The 27,660-nt window shown below is 36.0% G+C and overlaps 1 protein-coding gene across 1 annotated transcript in view; it reads right to left on the bottom strand.

The window, feature by feature from the left end:
- The window catches only part of LRRC49 (leucine rich repeat containing 49), a 70,507-nt gene that overhangs the window by 33,362 nt on the left and 9,485 nt on the right, over window positions 1-27,660 (bottom strand). The window contains exons 4-10 of the mRNA XM_026055097.1: window positions 27,089-27,148; window positions 26,418-26,505; window positions 23,825-23,927; window positions 22,501-22,704; window positions 17,431-17,497; window positions 6,630-6,773; window positions 1,260-1,321 (exon numbers count right to left, since the gene is read on the bottom strand). Coding sequence (XP_025910882.1) covers window positions 1,260-1,321; window positions 6,630-6,773; window positions 17,431-17,497; window positions 22,501-22,704; window positions 23,825-23,927; window positions 26,418-26,505; window positions 27,089-27,148 — 728 coding nt within the window. The remainder of the gene's footprint in view (window positions 1-1,259; window positions 1,322-6,629; window positions 6,774-17,430; window positions 17,498-22,500; window positions 22,705-23,824; window positions 23,928-26,417; window positions 26,506-27,088; window positions 27,149-27,660) is intronic.

The following is a 27,660-nucleotide window of genomic DNA, read 5'->3' as shown; positions in this document are numbered from 1 at the left end:
GGAACCAGCTACTGCAGTCCCCCCACTGCTCTTGCCAGGCTAAGACATTTGTTAGAAAAACACAACAAATGGCATGTTTCAAATCTGGGAATTATCCAGCAGGAGAGAAGAAAAAAAAGAAAAAAGCAAATCCTTCTCTTCATTATCCCAATTTAAAACATGAAGTAAAGAAACTAACAGATGAACGAAGGGAAGAGTATATTAAACACTCCTGAAGTTCATCTGTGAGTTTTTAAAATGCTTAATACCCATGAGTATTTAGGAGATCACTGCATCGGTACTTTAAGAGCCTAAGGAACACAGACAAGTAGGTTGGAGCTGTCTGCAAAAAACATAATGCAGGTCAACTTAAACCATTCAAGCAGCTATTACAATAAAAAGCTCATATTAAGTATAACATTTTTACAGAAGAAAACAGGTACCACAGCAACAATGAAGTCTTTTCAGTAATTAGAGCATGAAGCATCTTTTCCCTATCCCTATTTATCTGATTCTAGCAAAATAAATCTGGTAAAGGCTTGTGATGATTAAGGGATAAAGGCAAGCCCATATCACTCAAACTGAAAATTAATGCAGGGACAATTTTTTTGAGCTTTTTTTTTTTTAATATTGGCATGAGTATAAATGCAGATTCTGAAGATGCATGCATATTAAAAAATATAGAAGATATAGAAGACAAATCTATTTATTACAAAGTATGCTTAGCTGCTTGAAACAACAGAAGCCTTTCTTAAAAATCTGAGTTATTCTATTTCTACCATCTGGTTTGAAAGTGAAAGTACCATGAATATACCTTTCAGGCTTTACTAATAAATGGGCAAGTAAAATATAATCGTGAAATACTCTAATCAACATAAGTAAGCAGAATCTGACTCAGCAGTTTGTGCCAAGCTCATATTTCATTTAATATGCAATCACTGTATTTAAGTGCCTTGTGCAATACTACTTTAACAGATATGTAGTTTAACAATAAAACATATTACTTTTTCTAATTTTCATAATTATAAACAATATGATCATCTTTAAAAGAAAAGTAGAATTTTCAAAGTAATTTCCATAGTACAATTACATTTAAATGCCAAAGGTTTAAAGAAGTTTTCATGTTTAAAGTAGGAAATACATAATGGCTTGATTATGCAGTCTAACATGTTACAAAGAAGCATCTGCATTCATAGTGTAAGAATTTAAAATTTAATAAAATACAGCTTTAATAGCACACCTCAAATTACTGATAGAAAACAAACTGCTACTCCCCTTACCTAGATATATTATTGAAGCTGAGGAACAAACGCTGGAGACAGGGCAAAGTATCCACATCTTTCTAGAAGGAAAGAAAGAGGCATAAATTCAGTTGCTGAAAGATAACATCTTCTGAAGCTTTCTATTTTGCCTGATGATGAAACACATTCATTTCTATATACTATAACCTTGCTGCAACATTGATTTCTGTTGAACATGCAGCTCCATTTCTCCCTAGTGCAGACTGCAAGGGAGTGTTTCAGTGCAGATATCTACTCTGCAGAACAAGCTGCACCACCTGCAAGGCAAACAATGTTAAAGAAGAGGATGAAACTGCTGCTGGTTTCTGAACAGGCTTTTGGGAAAGAAGCCAAGGTGCTGTTTCAGCATTTAAGCTGCACCTTAAGTACACTGTAACCAAACTGTTAAAAAAAAAAAAAAAAAAACCACACAACACACACACACACACCCCTTTTGTGAGCATGCTGCAATAAGGCTTTTGAAGTGCTAACTTGTGCCAAGCAGCAGGGTAACTACCACTTTGAAATAGCAATGGCTCTTCTGCCAGAGAAAAACTGAAGGATTTTGTACACTCAGTAACCTCACTGATTTTAAGTTTATATACAATTTGCAGTCTGATTAAAGATACCTTTAGGCAAAATATGGAATTACAATTTATAAAAAAGAGCAAGCTTTAAGAATGAGTAATTCTGAGTTTAATAAATACCACTAAAGACCTTTGCAGAACACCTTAAAATAGTTCAAAGAATTAGTAAACTGAAACACATCAAGTAAGATTAAACTATTTATGAAATATAAATCCACAATGGCCAGACAGCAGTCTGCAGTGATGCACATACCATTCAAACTGTACAGTTTACCCTTCAGTCATAAGAGGGTATCTCTTCATCCTACTAAGGAGCATACTCCAACTTGCAACCAGTGGACACTAATCTCATCACTTATGAAGTGGCACAGGGGCTCACTACTTTGATTTTAGCCTCCAGTCAAATCTATAGTCCTTCCTCCCACCATCAGATCTGGAACACATCTGCATAGCATTCTGCAAACAGACAGTAGCTCATTCTACCCAGTCAGCTAAGCACAAGGCAGCTCTGAAGATGCTGTGTTGCAGCTATTAATGAAACATTGCACATGAGCTAACAAACCATACCGAGAATCATAGCTGTCTATAATAAGCAGGTCTTATTAGCTCAGGTCTGTATTAACTGCAGTTGCAAAACTCCTACTTTAGAGCTATTCCGAGTCCACCTAGATCAGACCATGGAGAGACTGAGTTCACAACTGTCATCTAGATGTACCCTCAGTGCCTAAGGCTACTTATAGTGTTGACACTTAGGGAAGGAGGGGGGGCATGATACTAGTTGAACTACACACAGACTGTGCACAGTAATTCTTCTTAAGCAGCACAGATTTTAAGTGATCAAAGATTTTTGTGTTTGGGAATACAAAGTAATTTCCTGTGAAGACTGACTTCTATAACTAGCATGATAATCTGCTGTCCTGAAAAATATGTTGCAAGCCTCACAGGCATGAGAGTGAACACCTTAGTTACAAGGCCTGCAGCAACTTCAGTTTCAGTATGAAGTCATTAAGTCAGCCAACCTATGAGGCAGGAGTTTTCATCCTAAGAGGATGCACAACTTAACCAGTTCTCCTCCAAGTCTAAGATCAGGCTGCAGATGACAAAGACAGAATGTCCAGCTTTTAATACCTGAAAGTAGGAAAGCAGGTATTGCTTTCAAACAAAAATACAGATCACCTTCCTAATTAGGGATGCTAATTCACTACTGAATGAAAAGTAAATAGACATTCCATAATTCCCGGTATGTAAAAATTCATGTTTTCAGTGCCAGATAAGACCCTTTGTAATCATTTATTCTGCCCACTTGCCATTCCTCAGAATAGTCTAACTTCTTGAAGACACTTCCAGTTCACCTCAGGACTGCCTTTTCCAAATCCTACAACTTTGGATGAACTAGAATTTATTCTTTTAAATTCTAGGTCCTTTGGATTCAAAGATTTCCAGTGAAATCTGATGAATATCGCAAAGACAAAGAATGGCCCCAAAATTAGTAATCTAAGACCAAAGGATTATAGGAGATGATTGACGGGCGAGTGAAGAGTTAACAGGACTGAAGTTTGTCAATTGATATGCAGAAGAACTGATAGCACAAGAGCTGACGTGCACAAAGCTGTTGAACAGAGGACTTAACAGGACTAAAGTCGTCTACCAACCGATATGCGCAAGGATTGATATGTATAAGGCTGCGGAATGGCAGCATTAACAAGACTGAAGAGGTCTGCCACCTGGAATCTGCACGGACCCCCAGGGAGGGAAGAAGCAATACGGAGGTGTTGTGGTCTTGCCTCGCTAGCAGGGTCCTCCCAAGCAGACAAACAAACAGTCCTGCGATTGTGAAACTCGCAAAAGTCAGCAAAAGCAGTGTTTGCCCAGAGCCCCAGCCGTATAAAAAGAGACTTGGGAGCCAGGAGAGTTGGAGCAGGGACGGGAACGTGACCTGACCATCCTCTCCGGCTGGACCGTGAGTATCCCCCCCCTCCCCTTTTCCTGGGACGCTGGGTTAAGGTAACTCCTCGAGGTTGAGAGCCCTCTCACTAGGAGAGTGAACAAGCTAGCTTTCAAGTAGGGATAAGCAGTCCTTCCAATTAATAACGCAGTAATCGACGGTTTCAGGTTATCCATTCTAAATTAGTAACTGATGGTTTTGTGTTATCCTTCCTAAATTAGTAATCGCATTATTTTAATGGATGTTACTAATCCAAGAACTTGTGTGAGGAAATAAACATCTTTTTTATTATTATTATATTACTGTCTCAGTCGTTGCTATCGAACCTTCATAGCATGACAGCGTGACAATTACACATTTAATTGCTCAAACAGGCTGCAATCGAATTGGATAACTTTAATTATCTAATAGAGTCAACTGCAACTCAGTATGGAACCTCATTTTATTTGACAAATGAGAAAATCATCTTTCCTATAAAATGATAATACATTTCTAGGCCTCACAGGAGGAAAAAAATATATTGAAAATAAGGAAGATTCACAAAAATGTATTGAGAGAGAAAAAGAATTTAAATATTAATTTTAAGACTAATTTAATGATTTTGGGAGGGAAAACTTTTTCAAATTCGACATTGAAGATTCTGCCATTTAGAGGAACAATCAAGTTAAACAAGACCCCATAATTACAGTGTTGTCATAACAACTGAGTAACTAAACCACAGCCCATGCAGTAGAAGCCTTTTTTTTTTTTAAATGAATTCAGAGTGGAAATTTTTTGGTTTAGCTCCATACCATACCTATATCATGATTTAAATGCCAAAAAGCAATTATCTCGCTCAGTCAACAAGAAAACCTAAACCTCTTCCTTGAAGGAAAGAAATCAAAAAAACCCAACTCTCTCCCCCCAACTACTCAAGTACTCTAGCAATAAAGTAACTTGGATGTTCTTTCCATAAAAGATAAATTTGTTTCTATGTTCCTGGATTTGCAGTAATGTCATATTGCAACAGATTTTGAATTCAATACAAAATAGTGCAGCTTTCACTCTTCCAATGCCTTTCTACTTCAAAAAATCAAAATAAATCTAATACATGAGCATTTAAAAGAAAGCACCTACCATTAAAATGGGAAAGATCTGATTTTAGGAAAGAAACATACATTTACTTCATATCTCAAACACCATGAACTGTCCAAAACTTGACTTCATATGACTTCAGAGTCCTTCTCTAGAGGAAGGAGAGCTAGTGCCATGTCTGCTAAAATCACCATCCAATTCAAAAAGTGATCCATTAAAATTTAACTGGGGTAACAAACAATTTTATATTATAGACAAAATAAAACACTTCCATAAACAGAATGTCTTCTGAAACAGTGCTTCTGGCCAGGGAGGAATAAAACATTAAGGTGAGATATAGCAGAGCCCAAGCCTACAGCTCATTAACTTTCATGTTAACTCCCCGTTTGCAGCTAGAGGAGACAAGGAGAATGCAGGAACTACTCCTGAGAGGGGTGAGAAGGCACCAGCCGTAAGCAAGGAAGAGAGAATCCAGGAAACAACTGCTGTGGGGGAAGGGACAGTGACAGAATCAGAAATCAGCAGAAATTTGAGGAAATAATGTCTCAGCAACAGCAGAAGGCTTCTCCAAAACCAATGAGAACCACCGACTTAAAACCATTTTCTAGAAACTATGAATTACAACAGACAACAGAGCAGCCTTCCCACAAACATTATGTTCTGTAAATTGCTAAATACAATCATTTTTTCAAAAAGTTAGGCTGCATTAAGCCCAAGACCTTATTAACAAAAATATGAGGACCCAAATATATACATTTAAGTAGACTGTATTATTTTAAAAGTGCTCTTCAAGTAATATACATGCCATACACAAGTCATTTCCACAATTCCAGAAAAACAAATTAAAACCCTAAAGTAGTAAATGAAAAGCTTAATTCTGTACAGCATAAAGACTTATAATGCTAAGTTAAAGCTCCAACTGGGAAATTTTGCCTATGAGATCAATACCTGTTTTGACTTTTAGTATGAGTTTTTGTGAGGGAAAATGACTGTTTGGGGGGGGGGGGAAGGGGGGTGCACGCGCACAGTTTTGCTTGGTTTTTGCTTTTACTTGGCCCACTGAATGACCCAACAAATAGCAATCAAATCTGAAGAGAGATGCTGGAAGAAATCTTGGATCCCATGCAGCCAGCAACAAAATTTCCAAATACACAGAATTACTATCCCACTTCTAATCAGCTTTGTGGGAGAGGGAAAGGAAGAGGACAAGGGATAGGGCAAGGGATACTTTGCACCAAGATTTCTGAATTTGGCTGTAAAAACACATGAAAATCTCTCATAAAGAAAACTCAGCAAGATTCTCCTGATAAAAGTAAAACCTATTTCCTTCCCTTTGAGAAAGAGGCATCAACTATGCTTTCTCCCCCAAAATATACATAAAAAGATTAAATCTAAGATGACCTAACTACTTAACTGAGTTACAGAAATTAAGGGGAGAGAGCTTTGCTTTTATGAAACAAACTTGTATAGAAGTCTCCAAATTCATGCATTAGAACTATAAAGCTTCTCCAGAAACCTTCTCCCCTGCTATCATGTGCTATCAAGATCTGTACAGCTACAAGCAACCCCATTTAAACAAAGTAACACCAAGTAAGTCACTATGTTATTTTCCCTTCATGGTATAAAAATAAGCACTGCAGAAAAACAACAAAAACAAAACAATACAGAAAGATTTCACAAATCTGAAATGCTGACATGGTTCAAACAAGTAATAGTATATCTTGGTTTAAAACATATAAAAAGACATTTGGTTTTGTTCCTTACTATAGCGCAGACTTGATTATGACGAAGGTTGAGCTCTGTGAGTGAATCCAGTCCATTAACATTTTCTACAATGGTTAGTAGGTTTCTGGCAAGGTTTAACACTCTCAGTTCACCCAAATGGTTGATATTCTCTATTTTAGTAATCTGTAAAAGAAGTATAAACATGCACAGTGTGTTTTGCATAGCTACACAATAGGTATATATAGTATAAACATATACATTTTTAAAAAGCAACATATACAGATAAAAACAGAATCAACTTAATCCAATACTGTGCTTTTTACAACTTTTCTAAACTGTGATAATCCTGTCATAAATTGCTGAAAACAAGCTATAGTCTAGCGGAGATTAAGTAGTAGTATCCACTTCACTAACATCTTTCTAGTCATACTACAGTGAAACTAAGTCAATAGTCCTCTCCTTGCCATAAGAAATTAAGTTACTTCAGCTATGCTGTCCTGTAGCAGCACCCTCAAAGAGGCTCCTTGACCACTCATATCATAAGCCTAAGAGGACACTGATGATGTCATGGTATGCCAAAATAGGGAAATTTTGTGCAGAGCTGATCCTTAGATTGTCTCCAAAGGTACTCAGACACACATCCAAATCTCTCAGTACGTCGCCACAAGAGTATGTGGTATTGTAGCTCCATACCATCACAGAAGTTGGCACTGACTTCCCTTCATGCCTTTAAAAGGTCAGCAGTAGCATTCACAGCTTTGTCTCTAGGAGCTCCACAAATGGGCTTCCCAGCAGGTCACGAGGACTGGGACCTGCTGCACATCAGGAGCCAAGAGCAGCCACAGCCCTCTGCAGAAGGAAGCAGTTATTCTGGCACTGGAACTTGTAAGGAAGAGTTTTACGAGCTGATGATTGCTGGACTCAGCGAGACATGCTCAAATAAAAGTCAGAAGAAGAAAGCAGCAGCATCCTTAATTTGGATACACAGCATGTTTGCTTGACAGCCCCCAGCATTTCTTTGGCAACTCATGGCTTCCTGTGACCAGAAAATGGAGGGATCAAATAAAATGACTAACTTACACTGAACAGGCTGCTGCTTTAGGTTTGCTTTTATTTTCACTGTCTTAAAGATTCAGGTGATACTGAATAAATTTAATTGAAAAAATAATGATGGCTACTGACCCTTAATTTTATTTTTGACTTGTGGGGAATGTAACTGTTTTACAAGGGCATTAATGATTTCTCAGCTAACCCAATATGGCTTCATTTTATGCTGTTTGTATTTCTCAGTGATCCACTCAAGGATCTCTATCCAGATATCTGTTTCTCAGAGTAATCTGGGATCTGTCCTCCAGTGTCTATCCAGATGTTCATGCAGGACTTGCACACAGCAATATCATGGAGTAGACTGTCACTGCACAGAAGGATATTCATATCATATTCTTACCAAAACCCATGTTATATGGCAGTAAATGGGTTATCAGGTTTTCCCATAGAAAAGACTTTGGCCTTTCACAAGGTGTGGCAGTGTATCCAAGGACAGAGTGCACAAAGCTACTAAAAAATACAATGAATTCCCTTGCAACTAGATTGAACATCTGCCCCGTCTGCTGGAAATGAGATCAGCGAAAGCTCCCTTCAATACCCTGTACTTAGGCAGGCACGCTATTCCTCCTGCAAGCCACCAACAACAATTAGATGCAGACAAACAAGACAGTGATTAGTGTCAGACACCTTCCCAATGATAATGAACTTTGCTGCTTTAGACCAGTACAAATCTGGCCATGCCAATTTCAGAAGATGTCTAGTAACTTCTGGAACAGGAGAAGAGGTAAGGCAGCTATTATGAGTTTTCAAAATGTAAATAGTTTCACACGCGTGTGTATATATGTATATATAAATGACATATGACTTGAATATACTGCTGTAAGTATTCCAGTAGTTCTTCCATAAAAGCTTTCTGAAATGCATACATGTTAAGCAGATAACAAAACTACCTAAATCACACCTCAGATCAACTTTTGATTCAACTGCTGATCAAATTATTATGCATCACACCTTTTTGTGTATTATATGCAGAAAAAAAATGTACACAGGAAGTAAAATTGTTAGGATACCAAAACAGTAAATAGCAGAAGGAACAGAAAATACCACTGTTCAGAACAATGTATTTTGACAGAGACTTGTAAAAGCAAAGCCAAGAGCAGATGGTTAGCATGAAGAGTACAGGCCTCTGCAGATGTCTGTTTAGCTGGAATTACAGCAAACCACAATGCAGAATTTGAAGTGATCCTAGCATCTTACTGCTACTGCAGAGATATGGATTTCATCAACAATTTATAGCGATCCTATTTATAACTTTGCTCAGTTTTTAGACTGTCAGCTCTATTGGATTTTCTCTATTTACTATCATGCATGCATGAATTTGGTATATACTACATCTATTAATTAACAAGCCACTCATCTCTTTCCAGGCAATTCAAATAATATTTCTTTTAGCAAAAAGAAATTATATCTATCACTTTTAATGGTATTTTCTATTAATTATAATTTAAGATTATTATGAACCATCTTGAAATGCTTTTCAAATACATAAAATTAAAAGATTTTACTTGGAAATATTGAACAAAACACTGTTCTGTACTTTTTGTTTGCCTGTATTTTTGAATCCTTTGGTATGAAATAATTATAAAAAGGAAAGAAAATCAGAGAAGATTGTTATGCAGAGCATAACCACTAATCAATAATTAAATTGTACAAAAGTAGCATCTTATGACATATTTCTGAGATAATTTAAAAGACGACCATGTTTGCAAAAATCGAGCTGCATTTTTTTCATTATGCTTGCAGCCTTGAACCTTTGGAAAAGAAAATGATTCATTGAATTAAAAAGTAGTTCTGTTTTTGTTTTCTTTTAATTTCAAACAGTATAGAGTAAGTTTCATTACAAATATACCTACTCAAGTTCTGCTTTCAGTAAAACCTAGCTTATTTTACTAACTTTAATGCACTCATTCATTAGAAGACAGAATACATTCTAATACAACTCTACCTAAAATAAAAATGCTTTAAAGGGATTTATATAGAACATCCAGCATTTATTACTTTGTTACAGGAAAGATCAAGCTAACAATTAGAGTTGTCTACACAGGCTACTCAGTGTGCATGGAGGCACATTATTTAAAAATTAAATGTTAATCTAAAGACATGTTACTATTAAGTTATAAAGACCAGGTGTAACTATCAGATAATAATCTCTCATAGCCTTAAAATATTAGTAAATAATACTCTGTGAAGCTCATTTTGTAGAGTATTTTTAATAGACACTTTTTTTGTTTCTTACCCTGATCCTGAAAATTTAATTAAAGACAGTAACTTTAATTCCAAATAATTACACTATTTATTGCAACTGTTATTTTAACTCATAAGATATGAAAGTATTGTCACTATATTTCTTGTCTAAACAGTGCTTTTTCTTAAAAGCTGCTTCACCAGAACCTTCTATTATTGCAGATCAAATTCACAAGGAGGTAGAGTGTGAGCAGCCCTATACTGAAACCTTGCTATACAACCAAATCCCTCAGTCCTCATTAGAACGATAGTGCTGTACAGCACCGCAAAGCAAGTCTGACACTAAGTAATCAACATAATTAAAATTTGAATTATATTACATTAAGTGTACAATACACACAATCAAGTGCAAGGTCTCTGAAGAAAACAATGCTGTACTATTATCCATTTATCTGTATTACTGCTGTTAATAATAGAGGTTTTACACAAATTAAAATTAATGTTATTAGGAGGTTGTATCTTCTTACAAATTTTAATGGGCAGTATTAAAATTAAGCAGCTTACTAAATCATGTAATAAAACCAGAAAAAAATTACAACAAGGGAATTAACTCTTTTTTTTGGTCAAGCACAAGCATTAAGTGCAGTATTTTATTGGGCATTACACAGATTTTTTTTTTCCTGAACCTTCTTATGAACCTTTATTATATGAAAGGGTTTTCTTTAAGAAATAAGATTTAAAGGGTTTTCTTTAAGAAATAAGATTTAAAGGTTTGATTTGGAACACCACCACCAAAAAATATTGAACAAAGTTTTGCATTTAAGCATTTTAAAATACTACATCTTGATGTTTTAAAGCACATTCAGTTCCCCATTACAGTCCTCACTGGGGGAGGAAGCAGGGGGACAGACAGGACTCAAAGTTCAGAACAAACTGTATTTAGCCAAAATAGCCTGTACCCAAATAAATCAAAATATTTTCCAAAAAGTGAACAACAACAACATTTTACTCCTTTTATTTCTCCTCCCCTCCAAGCTCTTGGAAACATTCCAGTCTTACAAGTTTCACAAGCTGCACCCGGTCTATGGAACTGATTTACATCTGAAATGGGGAGGGAAAGAGGGACTAAGGATAAAACAGGAATCTAGCTTTCCTCTAAACTGATACAGCTCCACAAATATTAACATAAAAAAATTATTTCTAGCTAGGCTCTAGCAGTACTTTTGAAGAATTTGAAAATTCTATTTGAGTATTTATATTGGGTCCATTAAGAGCGACTGATGAAATATCTTACGTAGAACTACTGTGTATCATGAAACAGTCAACTTCTTGTTTCAGTTTAATGCATTTCAAGTAACTTTAATATAATTTGTACACAGGTTTAAATTTTTTACTGTTGAGTGATCCTCTGGAATCAGAGACAACATATAAAAGATATGTACATTAGTAATTATAGGTTCTAACCCCAATAAATTTAAAGTGATTACAAGAACCTTAGAATATTTCTTCAGTGAATTACACTACTGAAGTAAAGATGAAAACTATTTGGTCAGATATTATGCCGTAGGTATTACATATAAAATATTTTAATATTTTATTGCAAATAAGATGTCCTATGACAGCTACAAAATTGTAAAGGGAAAAAAGGGGGTGGGGAATTAAATGACAATACTTATTTCTTTCCAGATATGTGAGTACCTTTAATGTGCTCAAAAAGGACTGTGGAGTATCACATTCACTGAAGAGCCACTCTGGCAAAATAACTTGCAGGAGTCAAGATTTACTGTTTATCTCTATAGCCTACTACACTAAATTATGAGTTTCATTTAATGACATCAGAGAAGCCAAACTATAGAAAAAAAAGACTACAGAGAGACTCTGTTCTGTATCATCTCAGTTACAAGCAGTAATACTACTGCAGCGGTTTATGTTCTGTAGTGTAGTAGCAATAGTATTGTTGTCAGGCAATGTCATGCATACTATAGCGTTTCAGTTAGATGACATAATGCATGTCAAGTCATTCTTGTACTTCTTTATGTTGGGATCCATCCTGGGGACTGTATCCATGACGGCCTCATTAGGGCAATTTTCCTTAACAATAACAAAAAAAGACTCCCCTCACTAAATCATCTAATAGAATCTAGTAACACTCTAAACCGCCTTCTGGTGATTTCATCTGTCTCTCCCCATTGAGTACAGAGGGAGGCTAGTGATATTAGAGCTACTGAATTTAAGTTAGTTTTTGGTAACATTTCACCCTCTTGTATCTCAAGTAAACTAATCTTCAAATACCACTCTACTGTGCTGAAGACTGCTCACCTGATATTCTCTTGTATTAAGAGACTGCCTTCTCTAGGAAGAATGATGTGTGCTCATTAACTAAAGTGTGGCAACTTGAAAAGGTAGGAAACCCAGTCAAGACAAAGCTGCTGTATAGAAAGACAAAATGCCTTAAAATAGAATACTGTTCTAACATGTATGAGAATATGAATCACATAGGATGACTGTATAAAAATAACAGACAAATCAACCAGTTTGAAGAAAATTCAACTGTGGTATTTTTCAACAAATAAATCACTAAAATACTCTATAAAATGACATGTGATCGACCTTTACTCTAAAGCAGTAAGAGAACTGATGAATAGAAGCCTTCAGCATATACTCCACAGGAAGTGCACTAAAGACCAACAGATTTCTTACATAATTCCATCAAATGAATGGGATTTATGAACACCAAAACCACAGGAACATTGCTATCCTAACCTCAAATATAGACTGCCATTCAGTGAGTACTGTAATAGGATGTTGTTTCAGTGCACTACAGTTCAATCTACTGCCACAGAAGTTTTCATTCATGTAATAGAGGTTTTTTGCGGCTTTACTAGTGACATTTTTGCAATAGAGAATTATTTGTCACTTCACTAGTACCCTCAAAATAATTCTCTACTTTTTTTTTGGTCTCTTATTTCCCTAAACAGGGGAAATAGCTAACTAAAAGAGAGTTAACTCAGGCTAAAGCTACCCTCACCTCAGAATCAGAGAATCACAGAATAGTCAAGGTTGGAAGGCACCTCTGGAGATCATCTACTCCAGTTCCAGACTCCACAACCTGCCTGTTTGGGTTTGACCACCCGACAGTAACATTTTCCTTATGTTTAAACAAGTTTCCTATATTTCAGTTTGTGCCCATTGCCTCTTATCCTTTCACTGGACATCACTGAGAAGAGTCCAGCCCCATCTTTGTTACTGCCCTCAGTCAGGTGTTCATACACACTGATGAGATCCCCTGAGCCTTCTCTTCTCCAGGCTGAAGAGTCCCAGCTCTCTCAGCCTCTCCTCACATGAGATGCCCTTCCTCATCTTTGTGGCCCTTCACTGCACTCCCTCCAGTAAATCCATGTTTGTCTTGTACTGGGGAGTCCAGACCTGGACACAGCACTTCAGACATGGCTTCATCAGTGCTGAGTAGAGAGGCAAGATCACCCCCCTTGACCTGCTGGCAATGCTCTTCCTGATGCAGGCCAAGATAACGTTTGGCCTTCTTTGCCACAATGGCACATTGCTGGCTCCTGCTCACTTTGTTGTCCACCATGTCCCCCATAAGCTTTAATGCAAAGCTGCTTTTCAGCTGGTCATCTTCCAGCCTGTACTGGTGCACAGGGTTATTCCTCCCCAGATGCAGGGCTTCACTTTGAAATTCATGAGCTTTTTGTTTGCCCATTGCTCCAGCCTGCTGCTGAATTGCAGCACAACCATCTGGTGCATCAACCACTTCTCCCAATTTTGTATCCTCTGCAAACTTCCTCGGGGTACGCTCTGTCCCACTGTCCAGGTCATTAATGAAAACAAATGGTGTCAGTCCCTGGGGCAGATTACTAGTGAAGTGGCCTCCAAGCTGGGTTTCATGCCACTGATCACAACCTTTTCAGGCTGGCAGTTCAGCCAGCTTTCAATCCACCTCACTGCCCATTCTTCTAGTCTGTATTTCATCAGTGTTTCTATGAGAATGTTATAGGAGACAGTGTCAAAAGCCTTGCTAAAAATAAACAGCATTGCTCTCCATTCATCCACTGAGCTAGTCATTTAGTCATAGAAGGCTATCAGGTTGGTCAGGCATGATTTCCCCTTCATAAATCCATGCTGACTACTCCCAGTCATCTTCTTGTCCTTAATATGTTTGGAAATGCTTTCAAAGATTAGTTGCTCCATCACCTTCCCAGGGACTGAGGCAAGGCTGACCTGTTTCTCAGGATCTAACATGTATTCATTTATATGACATCCCTGTCTTAGGCCAATTACAATCTATGCAACAATTTCACTGTTGAGCAGACAACATTCAGGAAAAAATTTACATCCAAATTTTAGCTCATCAGTACCATTCTTAAAGGAATCTATTTACTTCTTCCTGGACAGTTCTGTATCAACCTCCCTTCCCTGGCCAATTTTAACTACAATAACAATTTTTGTAATACAATTAAAAAAACATTTTTGTATTTACAAAAAAAACTAGTTTGTAATCAGCACAACCAAAAAATAACACATGCAAATCTGGACAATGCCTTTAACAGCACAAATTTTACATTGTGGCCCAAGAATATATTAAGAAAATCCTGAAAATATTCCTGGCAACAAGATACAGATGGTGTCACAAAGACAGCTGTCTTTTCTAGAAAATAGCCTTAAAGCTGGATCAAGAATGCACATTTCCCATGCCATATCATTAAATATTTTAAAGACGTTTCTTGTAGATGTGAGAAAACAAAGACAAAAGTGCCATAAAAATATCTGTAGCTCATAAGAAAGAGTATGACCGAAAAGATGGTAGCATTAAGTAACCAACACAATGTTTCAGTGACTGAAATTTTTTTTGAGAAATTGAAAATGCTGTGCAGAGGAACTAGCAAATATTCACACAGCACATACAAATCATACTAGAATGGCAGCCAAAGACACTTCTGTACAGCAAAGTGAATTTCAGTATGTTTATATTTTTCCATAGTTATGAGAAAAAAAACAAACAAGAGTGACCCACACCACAAAAGTGCAGTTAAGTCTTTTACTTGGAATGAAGAACCATCCCATCAAGGAAAACTGCTGCTCACCCCTGATTTCAAGCTGTAAAACTCATTAGATATATTGTAGATTTTTTAACCTTCCTCCAAGAATTATGTACAGGATAATACCATAAGCAATGTAATAAACTGGATGTATCAAGTGCTTGTTAAGATACAGCAAGTCCTGTTTTCTATTATTTTTCATTATGAGTGACAAATGAGATATTCTGTTTCTGCATTCTTGTCATTAATCCCTACTGAACTCATGGAAAAAAAATATATATATATATGTATGTTAGATACAGGATATTGTATCAAAAGAACACTGACTAGAATCAGACATTTTGAACTATACACCAACACTTCATTTTTAATTCCACTGACCTGTTTTAACCGCTACACTCTGGAATACCTGAATGCATCTTTTGATGTTCTCAAATCCAGTTCTGTAGTTGAAGTGAATTCTTGAGAAATTTGTGATTTGGGAGAGATACAGTTTCAGCTAAAATAGAAGACTGTCCAAGTAAAGGTTCCATGAACCTCAATCTCAAGTTAAAAGGCACACAGACTCTCTATTATTAAAAAGCAAACAAAAAAACAGACTTGAAAACAATGCAGTGGGCTGATGCACTCTTAAACAGTGTCTCAAACTCACTACTTCTTTCTTTCTTCATTATGCATTCAAAAAAACACTAAATACATACAGCAGACTGGTATTTTAAATCATTAATTCCTCAACTAGAAAAAAAAGTTTGAAAGTCAAAATTTGCCTAGCCAGAAGTTGGAAAGGAACAAAAAGATATAATTCATTAATGGAAGAGAAGCCAGAGCCTTCATTTGGTCTATTCCATAAAAAATACACTCAGCTTACAAAAAAAAACCACACAACCCTGCCTCCCCCTCCCCAGAAAACTAAACATCCCATTTGCAGATGCTAGCATTTGAGTGCTTCACATGGACATATGACTCAAACTTTCTAAAGAAAAGCACTTATCATGCTCCAGAGATTTAATATTGAGCCCCCGATACAAGTTAATTTGTGATATTCTCTGGGCCAAGTTTGGCCTATAGTTATGAAGCTGACCTAACAGCAGCTGGTTGGGCACTATGCCTAAACTCCTGATAAAGTTTAATTAATTTAAAGGCTGCTGTATGAACACTTGAGGAAAAAAAATCTACTTTATGAACATTTGAAAAGTTGTACATCATTTATGTTTTATTTCCACTGGTGATTCTTCCACTTGTGCTATAAAAGTGTGCTGACATTTTTTTCCCCAGCAACGCTTAAGAGTACAGACTCAAGTCAAAATGTCAAGATGACACACATGTAATTGCTTAGACAAAAATGCCTGCACATCTGCATGCCTAATCTGTAAGAAACTATATAAAAACTTACAGTGGCATTAATGTGAGGATTATAACTACACATCCACAAACATTTTAGCCATCCTAAAAAGCAGCCCCTCCAAGACTCTAGTGGCAATGTTACTCTATTCCTATACTGCATGTGTCACTACTGCACAACATGCATACTGCTAGACTAATTATGTCATTTACAGAAGCCATGAAGTTATCACACATGACAATAACTGATTATAGTGTTATTTGGGGCGGGGAGGGGGAGAAGTTGATAGCATTCCCATTCCCCACTGTCAAGCAGTAATATAATAAAGAACACGCAACACATCAGTAAGAAGTCAAAACTGTCAAAGCAGGAATCCAGAAAATTCACACATTGGCTTTATACAGTCACAATAACTATATGCTGTTTTAAACAGCTCAACCATGGAACATTTTATAAAATAAATTTAAAACACATGTGATACAAAAGAACACCATCTGGTTTACCCTTATTTACTTTATGCTGTTTCTTTCATATCCATTAAACAGTAATTTTTCTTCCATATATACTTCAGCCGAAACTTCATGCATCATACAGATAAGCTATTTAGAATACACAGACATGACTGCATAGTCTCAATTTGGAAAAACTCAATAGAAGTTAAGTGACTTAAGTCAGTTCAGAAGCCTGAATGAATCAAGGGCTTGGATCCATTCTACTTTTTCCTGTAGGAATCTAAGTCTTTTACAGATATGTAAGGATCTTGTTTTGTAAGATCACCAATAGCAGAAAGAATTAAAAAAAAAAAAGTGAGCTTAAATTTGTCTGTGAGTGACCATACTATTTTAACTATATCACAACTACTTAAGTTAGATGATTATTCTACAGGTCTACCTGAATGAGTGCTGTTATACTTGGTTGTCTCAGCGTTTTCGTTGCTGTAACTTTCTGAAAGTACAAAATGCTGGAAATACAACAGACTGAATACCAAGATTCAAAATAACACCATACCACCTTTGATTAATTTACTGATTTCTGTGAACTCAACTGTTGAAGTTCACTATCAGTTCCCCTTCAAAAAGCAACAGTTTAGACATGATGCATTTTCTGTCTTTTACTATGCAAGCAGCTTAAACAAATTTATGCACTGTACCTGATTTCCATGAAGATCTAAAACATCAAGGTTTTTTAGGTTCTCCAGATTTGAGATTTTCTTTAATCTGAAACATTTAAATGATGACAAAAATTGTTTTTGTTATATTAAAAAATAGCTTTGATTTTCCAACTAATAAAAAGTCTAGCCTTTTATTTATGCCTACAAAGAGTAACAAAGAAAAACAAAGCTCTCAGCTATCTAAAATCAATAAACAAATGAGTGTGCCTTAGGCTCCCCTGCCTTCCCTTCTGACTGTCAAAAATACAACATAGTAGCATTATGCACATCCCTCTTCTATGAAAGAAAGGTAAGTAACACTTGCACCATTAGAAAACAAAGTAAACAATCTATCCAAGTAACAAGACATATTATTACTGGAAAGCAGCTAATCCCAAACCAGTTTAAAGAAAGATTAGAGAAACACAGACTCTTGAGAGTTTGCTAGAAAAACTCGGAATAAAAAACTGAAAAGCACTGGCCCTATCTAAACAACATGGATCTCCGAGTTTTGTAGTATTTCTTCTCCTTCTGTACAGCTTCAAAATCTTAGAGCTTTTCTGTCCTATCTTATTTGTAGAGATGACAAACCCAGGCTATTATACAGCCAACAGCATCATCTACTGGTGGATGATACCACACGTCACATACATTACACATTTGCTTCAAGAATAATTAAAAAACACACATAGCCCAAGCTGAAAACCAAGTCTTTGCTAGGAACCATGTCTGACATGCAATCTTTTACCAATATGTCTCCTCATGGTTATCTACAAACCATACTTCCGTATAAACAAAACATATTGCACTCAGAGGTGTTACAATTTGGAAAATAACTCTTAAGAATAACTTAAAGTTATCATTCTTCCTCTCCCCCCAAATAATTTGCTATAAACAGAATTAAAATCTATAGGTGAAATATTTAATAAAAAGGCCATAAACCCTAATAAAATGCTGTATTATTACAAGTTCTCAGTTTTTGAACACAGGTTGAGTTAGGAAATATATTCTTGGTAATCTGCACATGAATTTCAGTTTATTTACTGGTTCTTCCTTTACCAAGTATAATCAAAAGAGAAACTGAACAAATTCAGATCACAACCCTTCGACACGTAAGCAATTCCACAGATACTTCCATTGAATTGCTAGAATTAAAGGCTACAGGACTTGGCCTGTATATTTAGGAAATAATGCAACTTGCTAGTTGTGTCTCCCAAAATAACAGAATCAATAAATAAGCAGTAAAATCCATGATACATCTGCCTGATTCCCAGCTAAACAAATGAGGCAGGAAGTATTTTTATTGGTTACAAAGAATCAATGAATGCTTTACTTGATGCGAATAGAGATTCAATCTGTCACACAGAAATCTACGAACAAGCATTTAATAGCCAATCAGGACAGAAGATTAGATGGAAACACCTATATGACCTGTATGTTTAATTAGGAAATACTTCAGAAGTGTTGCTAGAACTTACATAAAAAGAAGCTTCTGAAGAATATTACAAGCAAAACTTGTGCGATTCTCCAATGGGATCCTCAACACTTACTAGATGAAAAACTGACTTAATACAGTTTTGTTACAAGACATAACAGCTGAGCTAAGAAATGGCTATGTTCAAAAGAGACTACCACGAAGTGTGGAGAAAAAATTCTGCAGATTAGCTTTTGCTGAGAAGACAGAGAACTTCCCTTTGGATTAGTCTCACATGAAAGACACATACTGGGCTGAAAGAAAGTGCAGACAGCGCTGGGAACTGGCTGGCTGGGTAACACCTCTACAAAAAGAGACCTGGGGGTGCTAGCACACAAGAAAAGGAACAAGAATTGGCAGGCAGTGAAGGCTGACCATGTACTGGACTGCACTAGCAAGAGTGTAGCCAGCAGGTTAAGGAAAGGGTTTACTCTTCTCTGTTCAGCTCTCATGAGGCTGCATTTGGAGTAACCTGCCCAGTTCTGGCCACTCCCATCCCAGTACAAGACAGACATCCGACACACTGGAGAGACCATCAGAGGGAAATTAAGGAAAACAATGCGGAGGCAGAGGCTGAGAAAGCTAACAGCAGATCTGTTTGCTGCCTTCCACTATCTGAAGTAAGGTTATAGAGAAGATGGAGCCAGATTCTTTTTGGAAGTGCACTAAATAACAAGAGGCAACACATCACACACAAAACTCAACTGGACAAGGCCCCAAGTGACCTGGTCTAATGTACGTGTCCTCTGACAAGAAGGTGCGTTAGATGACCTCTAGAGGTCCCTTCCCAACCTAAATTTTTCTATGATCTCATTTCTGAAAGTTTTTTGAGAAGACTAGTTTTATACAATTAGTAAGTCTTACCAGTTATTTCTATAAAACTAAATATAAATTAAGGGAAAGGGGAAAGCAAATGACAAGCCAGAATAGTTTAGCTTCAGCCAATTTCAGCAAATTCACGAAAGTCTGAAAGGGCAGTAGCCAGCAGGTCTGGTTTTGGCTCAACTTAAATATTGAAAGCATATACTACATAAAAGAACCACTATGTCTATATCCCTAAACACACATATATGTATATTCATATATACATATTTTTATATATGCGTATGTATATATTCATATATATTTTCCCCCAAACACATATTTACTCCCCCAATGAAGTGTTATCATCAAATACTTTAGCTAATCCTTATTATACATTCTGAAATATAAACACACTACACTCCTCTAAAATATAAATAAATAAAATATGATGTGAATGCAGTTTGCCCAAATTTGGAAATGTCTGTGGCAGGACTAAGTGTTGATTTTTAATTTCATATACAACAACATAATTTTTTATATGAACGCAGAATAGAAGATTAAATTTTGAATGATAAACTTGCAATGAAATTAACATCCTCCTAACATATAATATAATTGCTTTAAAAAAAGAAATACAAAATCTTATACTTTAATACATTTATTTATTGCCTTTCTAGCTCTGTCATCTTGAGTCATTCTGTCACTTTGGATTCATGAGCAAATTAAGAAGTAAGATTAATCTTTATTATATCTCTGAATGTCATAAAGAAAAGATATTCTAATCTGTGTACATGAAAACATAATATTTCTGTGTGTGTTAAGACCTGATGCTTGACAGGATAATGACTATCATTCCCAGTATGGGTTAAAAATTAGTTGCTTCTGATTTTTTCAGAATTCTTTCAAACCACTAAGAGAAGCTGAGAGCAAGACAAGTAAGACACCTGTTTTAATGAGCATTTCCATGGCAACTCCCTGGACTGGTGCCTGACAGCTTATCACCTAAGGCCATTCTATTTTCATTCCTTTCAAACTAAACTGATTCAAGTTTGTGGAGATTCCACCCTTGAAAAAGAAACCTTGTCACAGGATTGAATTAAATAAATTAGTGTGAGCCAAAGCGAAAACAGGGCAAGCTAGCTTTAAGATTCATAAAGAAGCAGAAGAAAGAACAGAGTAAGGACCAGAAATTACTGAAATTGGTACCTAACAGGAAGATATAAACAAATGAGACAGAAGACAAAGTCAAAGAATATTCTGTATAAAAAGCATGCAAGTCTTGTTTTAATTCTGTTAAAGAAAAATTAAGTACCCACACCACTCAGAAGGAAATTCACTAGTTAAAGAATCAATTCCTACAGAGTCCAATTCCTACAGTCTGCAGCTAGAACCTCAGATTTTCTGACTCTAATTGAAGAAAATAAGATCTGACAAATGAGTATAAGATCTGAGAGAGAGAATGAATTTTAGCACCTCCAATAAGAATAGCCATGAACAACGGAAAGTAATATTAGATAAACTGCTTGATATCTGCCATATGAGAGAAAAGTATCAGTTGATCTAATTGGGGGTGAGGGGAAAGGAAGAAATCAAATGCCATGTGTCACTTTTTAAAAGGGTTAAACTCTTTGGCTTCAACTTAATTTTCTGATAAAATCACACAAAAACATCTGTGGAGCAGGTCATACTGAAAAACTTAACTACGCAATTCACAAGTTCTAGAGGTATTTACTTCTCTTCAGACTTATAGAACAACAAGTAATGCAGTCTAGACCTAATTTGAAACACTGGTTATTCATAGGATGATTAGCAAAGTTTTATTTATTACTTTGGTATAAATCCCCTACACTTACACATGAACTTCACCAAAATAGTTATGATTACAGTTTAGAGTTCCGACAGTTTACAGTAGCATGCATGTAAACATCTTTAGCTCACTTTCCTTCCTATATTTTGAGAGTTACTTTATTTTCCTTATCTGCCTCTGTATGCTCCTATGCTTTCAGTTGTTGCTCATTCTACCTAAACAGCGGTACTTCGAGATTAGATCAATAGGCCGTGGGGGGCAGGCAGGAGCAGGTAGACAAAGGCCCAATATGAGACCCTCTAGAGAAGCACAGGAAATCTTCAGACCCTTGAGATAGTTGTGCCTGTTACAGATCTTTTCCACACTCTTTTCCTCCATGCTAGCCTAAACCTAAGGCTGGATATCTTTGATGATTATATCCTGAAGAAATTCCTTATAAAAAGTGTCATTACAACCTTAGATTTTTAGATAAACTTCATATTGTATCATAAATTGACAGCACATTACACTTCAGCCTGGATATTTCAGAGGCTTTATCAGAAATTTTCATCCCATCTTTGCATCGGCACAGAGAAAGCTTACTGATAAATTCTGCAGGGGTCCAGTGCTAGCCTCAGGTCTCCTTTTCCAACTGATACTGCGGAAGCAAGATTTGCTTTACCAGCTTCAGAAGCTTAATTCCACAAACACTGTATTGCCATGATGTTGTTCTTTTAGTTCGTATTTTTATTTCCCTCACTTTGAGGCTGAAAGCTTAGAATTATTGATATCCATCAAACAGTGCAACAATCATACACAAATTCACTCTTCCATGCAAGTATGTGTCACAAGGATAGCAGCCTGAAGACCCCAGGTAAAATGAGTCATCCCACTGGTCTCACAGCCAATATTACAATACGAAAACTCTGCAAACAATTGATACAATGATAGATCACCAATATTACACCACAAAGTAGGCTGCTTTAGTTAGTGTTATTATTTTTACCTGTTCTTCCCCAACAAAAGGACTCGTAGGGATCTCAGAGTTGAAAGCCCACTAATTTCCTCTATCTGATTATCATATAAATCTAAGAAAACAAGATGCTGTAGATTAGAAATATTCTGGATCCGAGTTATAAAGTTATGCTGAAAATTCAAAAGGCGAAGATGATCTTCCCCATCAATAATTGGGCACACCGTCAGTTTTTGCCTGGAGGGGGGGAAAAGAAAAAAAACAAAAAAACACACACCCTTAAATAACAAATCAGTAATTCACCCTTTGTATTACTCGCTCTGACTGAAATGAAAAAAGTGCATTATCTTAATTAAGGTAATTAAGTTTGCTAACTCCATTTTAAACAATCATGGGATGTGGCAATGACTCTAATATATGAATATTCGCACCAAAATGTAGCAGAAGTGTTTTCAGAATTTTCAGAATGCTTGTTCTTAATCAGAGATGTTTGTTACATAGAAATCTTGCACAATAACCATCAGTTCAAAAGTTTCATGTTGTGACCACACTATAAAATTTCAATATATACAACCTGCCAAGGTTTTATCAGACACTACATAAGCAGCCTGTTTAGATTAGAATTCAGTGTGCTATGTCTACATAGTTTGCTTTGGTTTATAGAACTTTACATTTAGACTACAAATACATGAAATAGTAAGTGTTAATATGTAGAGTAAAAATACAGGAAGCGATCCTAGAAATGGTTGTTCCCATCTTAAGACTACCTCCAGACCACCTCAGTCCTACTGAGCTCACTCAACTCTTTGGACTATGTAAACCTTAAAATAGAAAGAAAAAAACAGCAGCTCTCCCCCTCAAATAAAAAAGCTCTGTCTTTACAATTAAATGCGTCTTTCAGATAACGAGGCCAGGGCCAAAAAAGTTAATCCATCAAACTAGAACTAGATATACATTAGGCTCTGATTTTCCATAGATTTCTTGCTTGACCTCGAATTCAACGCTAAGCTAGTTCCGTAGTTTAAAGTGGAAAAACCCTGACAACACATTACTTACTACCTTAGATGACTGCTCTACAAATATACCTACAATCATGTTGAATTTTTACCACAAGGAGACTGATACAGAATTTCTTGATGGAAAATGATTCATCTCACTAAAAAAAAACCAAACAAACAAAAACCACATACACACCACCACCAACCCACATACCATCTACCACAAAGGGCATTACCAAAATACTCATCGCTATAGACCATTAGACACAGGAGTCGCAAGTTATGATGTGTATAAATCTCATGTACAGAACATGACAACCACATAATCTCAAATACACCCTACTAAAAATATTTCTCACCTTTCCAGGGTAAGCCTATCAGAGTTCAGTATTTTTTCTTCAGCTGTACGTTGCAATACAGGAAATGATGTTATTGTTGAACTGCTCCCAAAATTTGTGTTATCTATCAGAAAATCATACAGAGGATATTTGAACTACTACTTCAGAAAATTATTTCATTAACTACAAATATTAAGAGCAGAATTTTCTTTCTTATTAAAAGGAAAAAGTTACATAGTGCATGAAACTGCACTTTGCCTCCATTAAATGGTTCTGAATATCAGCTCTTTCCTGCCATTTAGTTTACCACAACAGTCCTCCATATCCTCTTTCAAAAGTATGTCTATTTGCTTGATTTGTGACAGTTTGTGACAATTTGTTATAAAGCAGACATTGCAGATTCTTTTGTTTTGATTAGAATAACTCAATGCTGTTTTAAGGTAAGGTTGTATATCAGTTTCATGGCTTCAATACCTGAACTCAAAGAAGATATTATTTAACTTAGAGAAATTTTATTTTATAAAAGAACAGGTCAAGCAGGCATAGATACTACTAGAAAGTAATGGACCAAAACACTTAACAGTCCTACTGAGACAGAGATGAAAGTAAATTCTTCTAAAGGTGAAGTGTATTCAGCACCTAATAATAACTGTTATTTTATCTCACTTCATTATCAAGAAAGAAACAGGCAGCCCTTTAAAACACATTTACATAACTGTCCATCTTTACTCATATTGTTAATGTACTGAAGAAGAGGGAAAACGACTAAAAATATCTGAGAAACACACCAACAAATGTGCCCTCCAAACTCTGGCTTATTTGGAAAACAATCCACTGAAAAACATTAGTTGAAAACATATTACCATGCCTGTGCACTGGCACAAGAAAACGGGCTCAACTTCTACAAAAGTTTGCCCTTTTACTTCAATAAATCAGAGATGTCAATGAGAAAGGCATGAATTTTTCAACAAGCAACAGAGATTAATTTCTTTACTAATAGGGAAAGTGAGCTCCTTATTGTCTGTAGCGTGTCAACAGAAGAGATATTTAAATAACTACCAGCTTTGCTGGGCTTTAATCTGATTTAGAACCCTTTCAGTGCTACCCTCCAACTTCTTATTACTAGCTACTCTAACAAATGAGAATGTAACAAATTAACATTCTCTATGTATCCTTCAAAGTGAAAACAACTGCAAAGAAGAAAAGTTAATCAATGACACAGAAAATAATGAATTAAAATAACTGCAAAAGTCTATCAAATGAGTTTTGCGTCAGGCTTCAAGCCAATAAACACAAGATTGAAGATGTAAAAATCAGTCTGAAATACGACAAGATGGCAATATAGAGACTTTCTTCTTATAATGTCATCCTCCTAAAGACATATATGAAAGAGCCCTATTACTGCCCTTTTATTATATAAAGGTAGATTAAAAAGCCTATATTTAAATGCCTATATTATGTTTTGAAAGATATTGCTAGTAGTTTCCTGACAATGATCACTTAAGCTCTCTTTATATGCCAAGGGAATAGTAGGAAACACTTGTCATTTAATCATACATTCTGATAGCTAGAAGCACATCTTGCAGGTTGCAATTTTTCAGTAAGACACCCAGTTTAAAAAGACTGGCAAGTTTTCACGATTACCTGAAGCATATGAACTAATGCTGTTTTGTCAGGCTCTGGATTTTGGAGGTGTTTGAATCCTGATAGAGGACCTGTATTTTGCTTCAGCTCCAAATCAAAAAGTTCAGTCAGACTGGATGGTACTGGAACATATATGTGCTTATTACACACCAAAGGACTTAGTACTCTTGGATTTCCCAGTGACAGAGGAAGGAGCTGGGAGGGTGACAACTGCAGAACTGAAACTCATTCCATAATAAAGTAAACTGATACAGTAAAGACTCCTAAAAAAAAAAATCACTCTGCACTGAAGAGCTGTTGGCCTTTATTTTTACTGGAATGAATAAAGAAATGTTGTACCAGATAATTCAGTGTCATTATAATTAAACTGATCTCCTGTCCTAATCAACCACTGTTTCCGTATGACATGCAAGCAGCAGCAATATAACAAGAATTGTTGCATTTCAAGGCTCCCTCAGGCTTCAATGCAGTGATATCACCAAATGTCTTGCTTTTCAGAGCCAAAAGAACACACACAATAGGAAAACAATCTCCTCATACCAGGTGCTCTGTATTAGTCACTAATTTTGTCTAAATATATTAGAAAGTTAAACACCCAATAAAAGGTTACAATAGAGACTTGCATGGCTTCAGAGGGAATGTATAGTAGCGCACTCGAGATAGACTATGGCTTTGTAGAAAAAAAAGATAACTCCCATGAACAAAATGAGGAAAAGAAAAGCAATGAGAAAAGCATAAAAAGTAATGAAAAAATGAGAAAAGAGCTAGGTAGTAGAAGGATGGAAGCTTTAGGACATGATGCATCAATAATTATTGAATTACCATAACCAGTTAGGAAAAGCTGCTATACTTACATATGAAATATTGTCATGTTTTCCAATCACTATATAGTCTTTCTTTGTAAGAACACTGTCTAGTTAATAAAAAAAGATAATGGAGACAAAAAAATTCAAACCATACTGAGCATTACCTTGCCTTCCTGAATAGTTTTTTTCCAGATCATGCTGCAGAAGTCTGTTGTGGAAAGATGACTGCTCTTTATTTATCCTGAATTCAAACTGTAACACAATGTTTAAGACATGACAAATATGAAAGTTTTCAAACATAAATATTTATATATATTTTTTTTACATAGACAAAAAAATGAGTAACAACTACAGTTCTCAGGAAATTCTGCAAATGCTTAAAAGAATAGCAGAATTACTCCACCTTAAAAAGAATATTCATTCTATTAAGATACTACCACTTAAAAATTTCACCTTTGGAAACCAAAATGAACACATGGAAGTTACCAGCACATTTATCTAGAGTTGACCAAGTGAGGTTATGCTCTATTGAAAACAAACAAACAAAAAAACCTACAAAAAGAGCATTGGAATAACAGTAAAAGAAATACAGACAGAAAAACACGACATCGTATATCAAACTTATGGTGCACTACACTATAATTCAGTGCTTTTACTTTATGTATCTTCCACAGAATGAAATAAATTACCAGACTATTAGATACATCAGATAATACATTAAAAGTAAACTTCTTGCTATTAAAAAAAGCAATTCCTATCAGCAAGCATGTAAATTCAGGTGCACTATACCCTTGCATTAACTAGTATTATTACTTAGAGGAAAAAAAATAATTACTGGTTTGTTTTTATCTGCTATTGACGACGTCTGAATAACCAGCTGAAGGCAATTGTTAACCTGCAAAATGGAGAAAAAAAGAAGGAATATTACACTTTTCAAAAACTTCTCTTAAAACAAAGAAGTAGAATGTAACATTTTTACAAGGAAGGTACTTCCAACAGTATAGTTGGAAACTATTTCCCAAAACTATTATTTTGTTACTAACTAGTCACAGCACTAAGTAAAACTAAGTAGTCTTCAGTATTATAAATACACTGAAAGAACTACTTTCATCTAGCCATTATCCTCATGAAGATGTAAACGAATGTTTACTTTTAAATATATAAACACTTTTTTTTTTTTTTAAGGGCAAGACGTGCTGACCTTTTAATCGGATTTATAGCACAAAACACAGTACTTACTGCTAAACAACAAAAGCGTTTACCTGAGATATTTAACCAGACAGCTCTACGTATACAGATACGCACACCTCCAGCTCCCCAACAAGCCCCACGAAGCGCACGGAGACACAACAGGGGCCTCCCCGCGGGGGCCACTGCCCGGGGCAGGCCGAGGCGCGGGCCGCCCCC

The sequence above is a fragment of the Apteryx rowi genome, unplaced genomic scaffold, assembly GCF_003343035.1.
Source record: "Apteryx rowi isolate R43461 unplaced genomic scaffold, aptRow1 scaffold_981, whole genome shotgun sequence".
Taxonomy (NCBI): domain Eukaryota; kingdom Metazoa; phylum Chordata; class Aves; order Apterygiformes; family Apterygidae; genus Apteryx; species Apteryx rowi.
The sequence above is the reverse complement of the archived record's forward strand: the minus strand, read 5'-3'. Positions and strand labels throughout refer to the sequence as shown.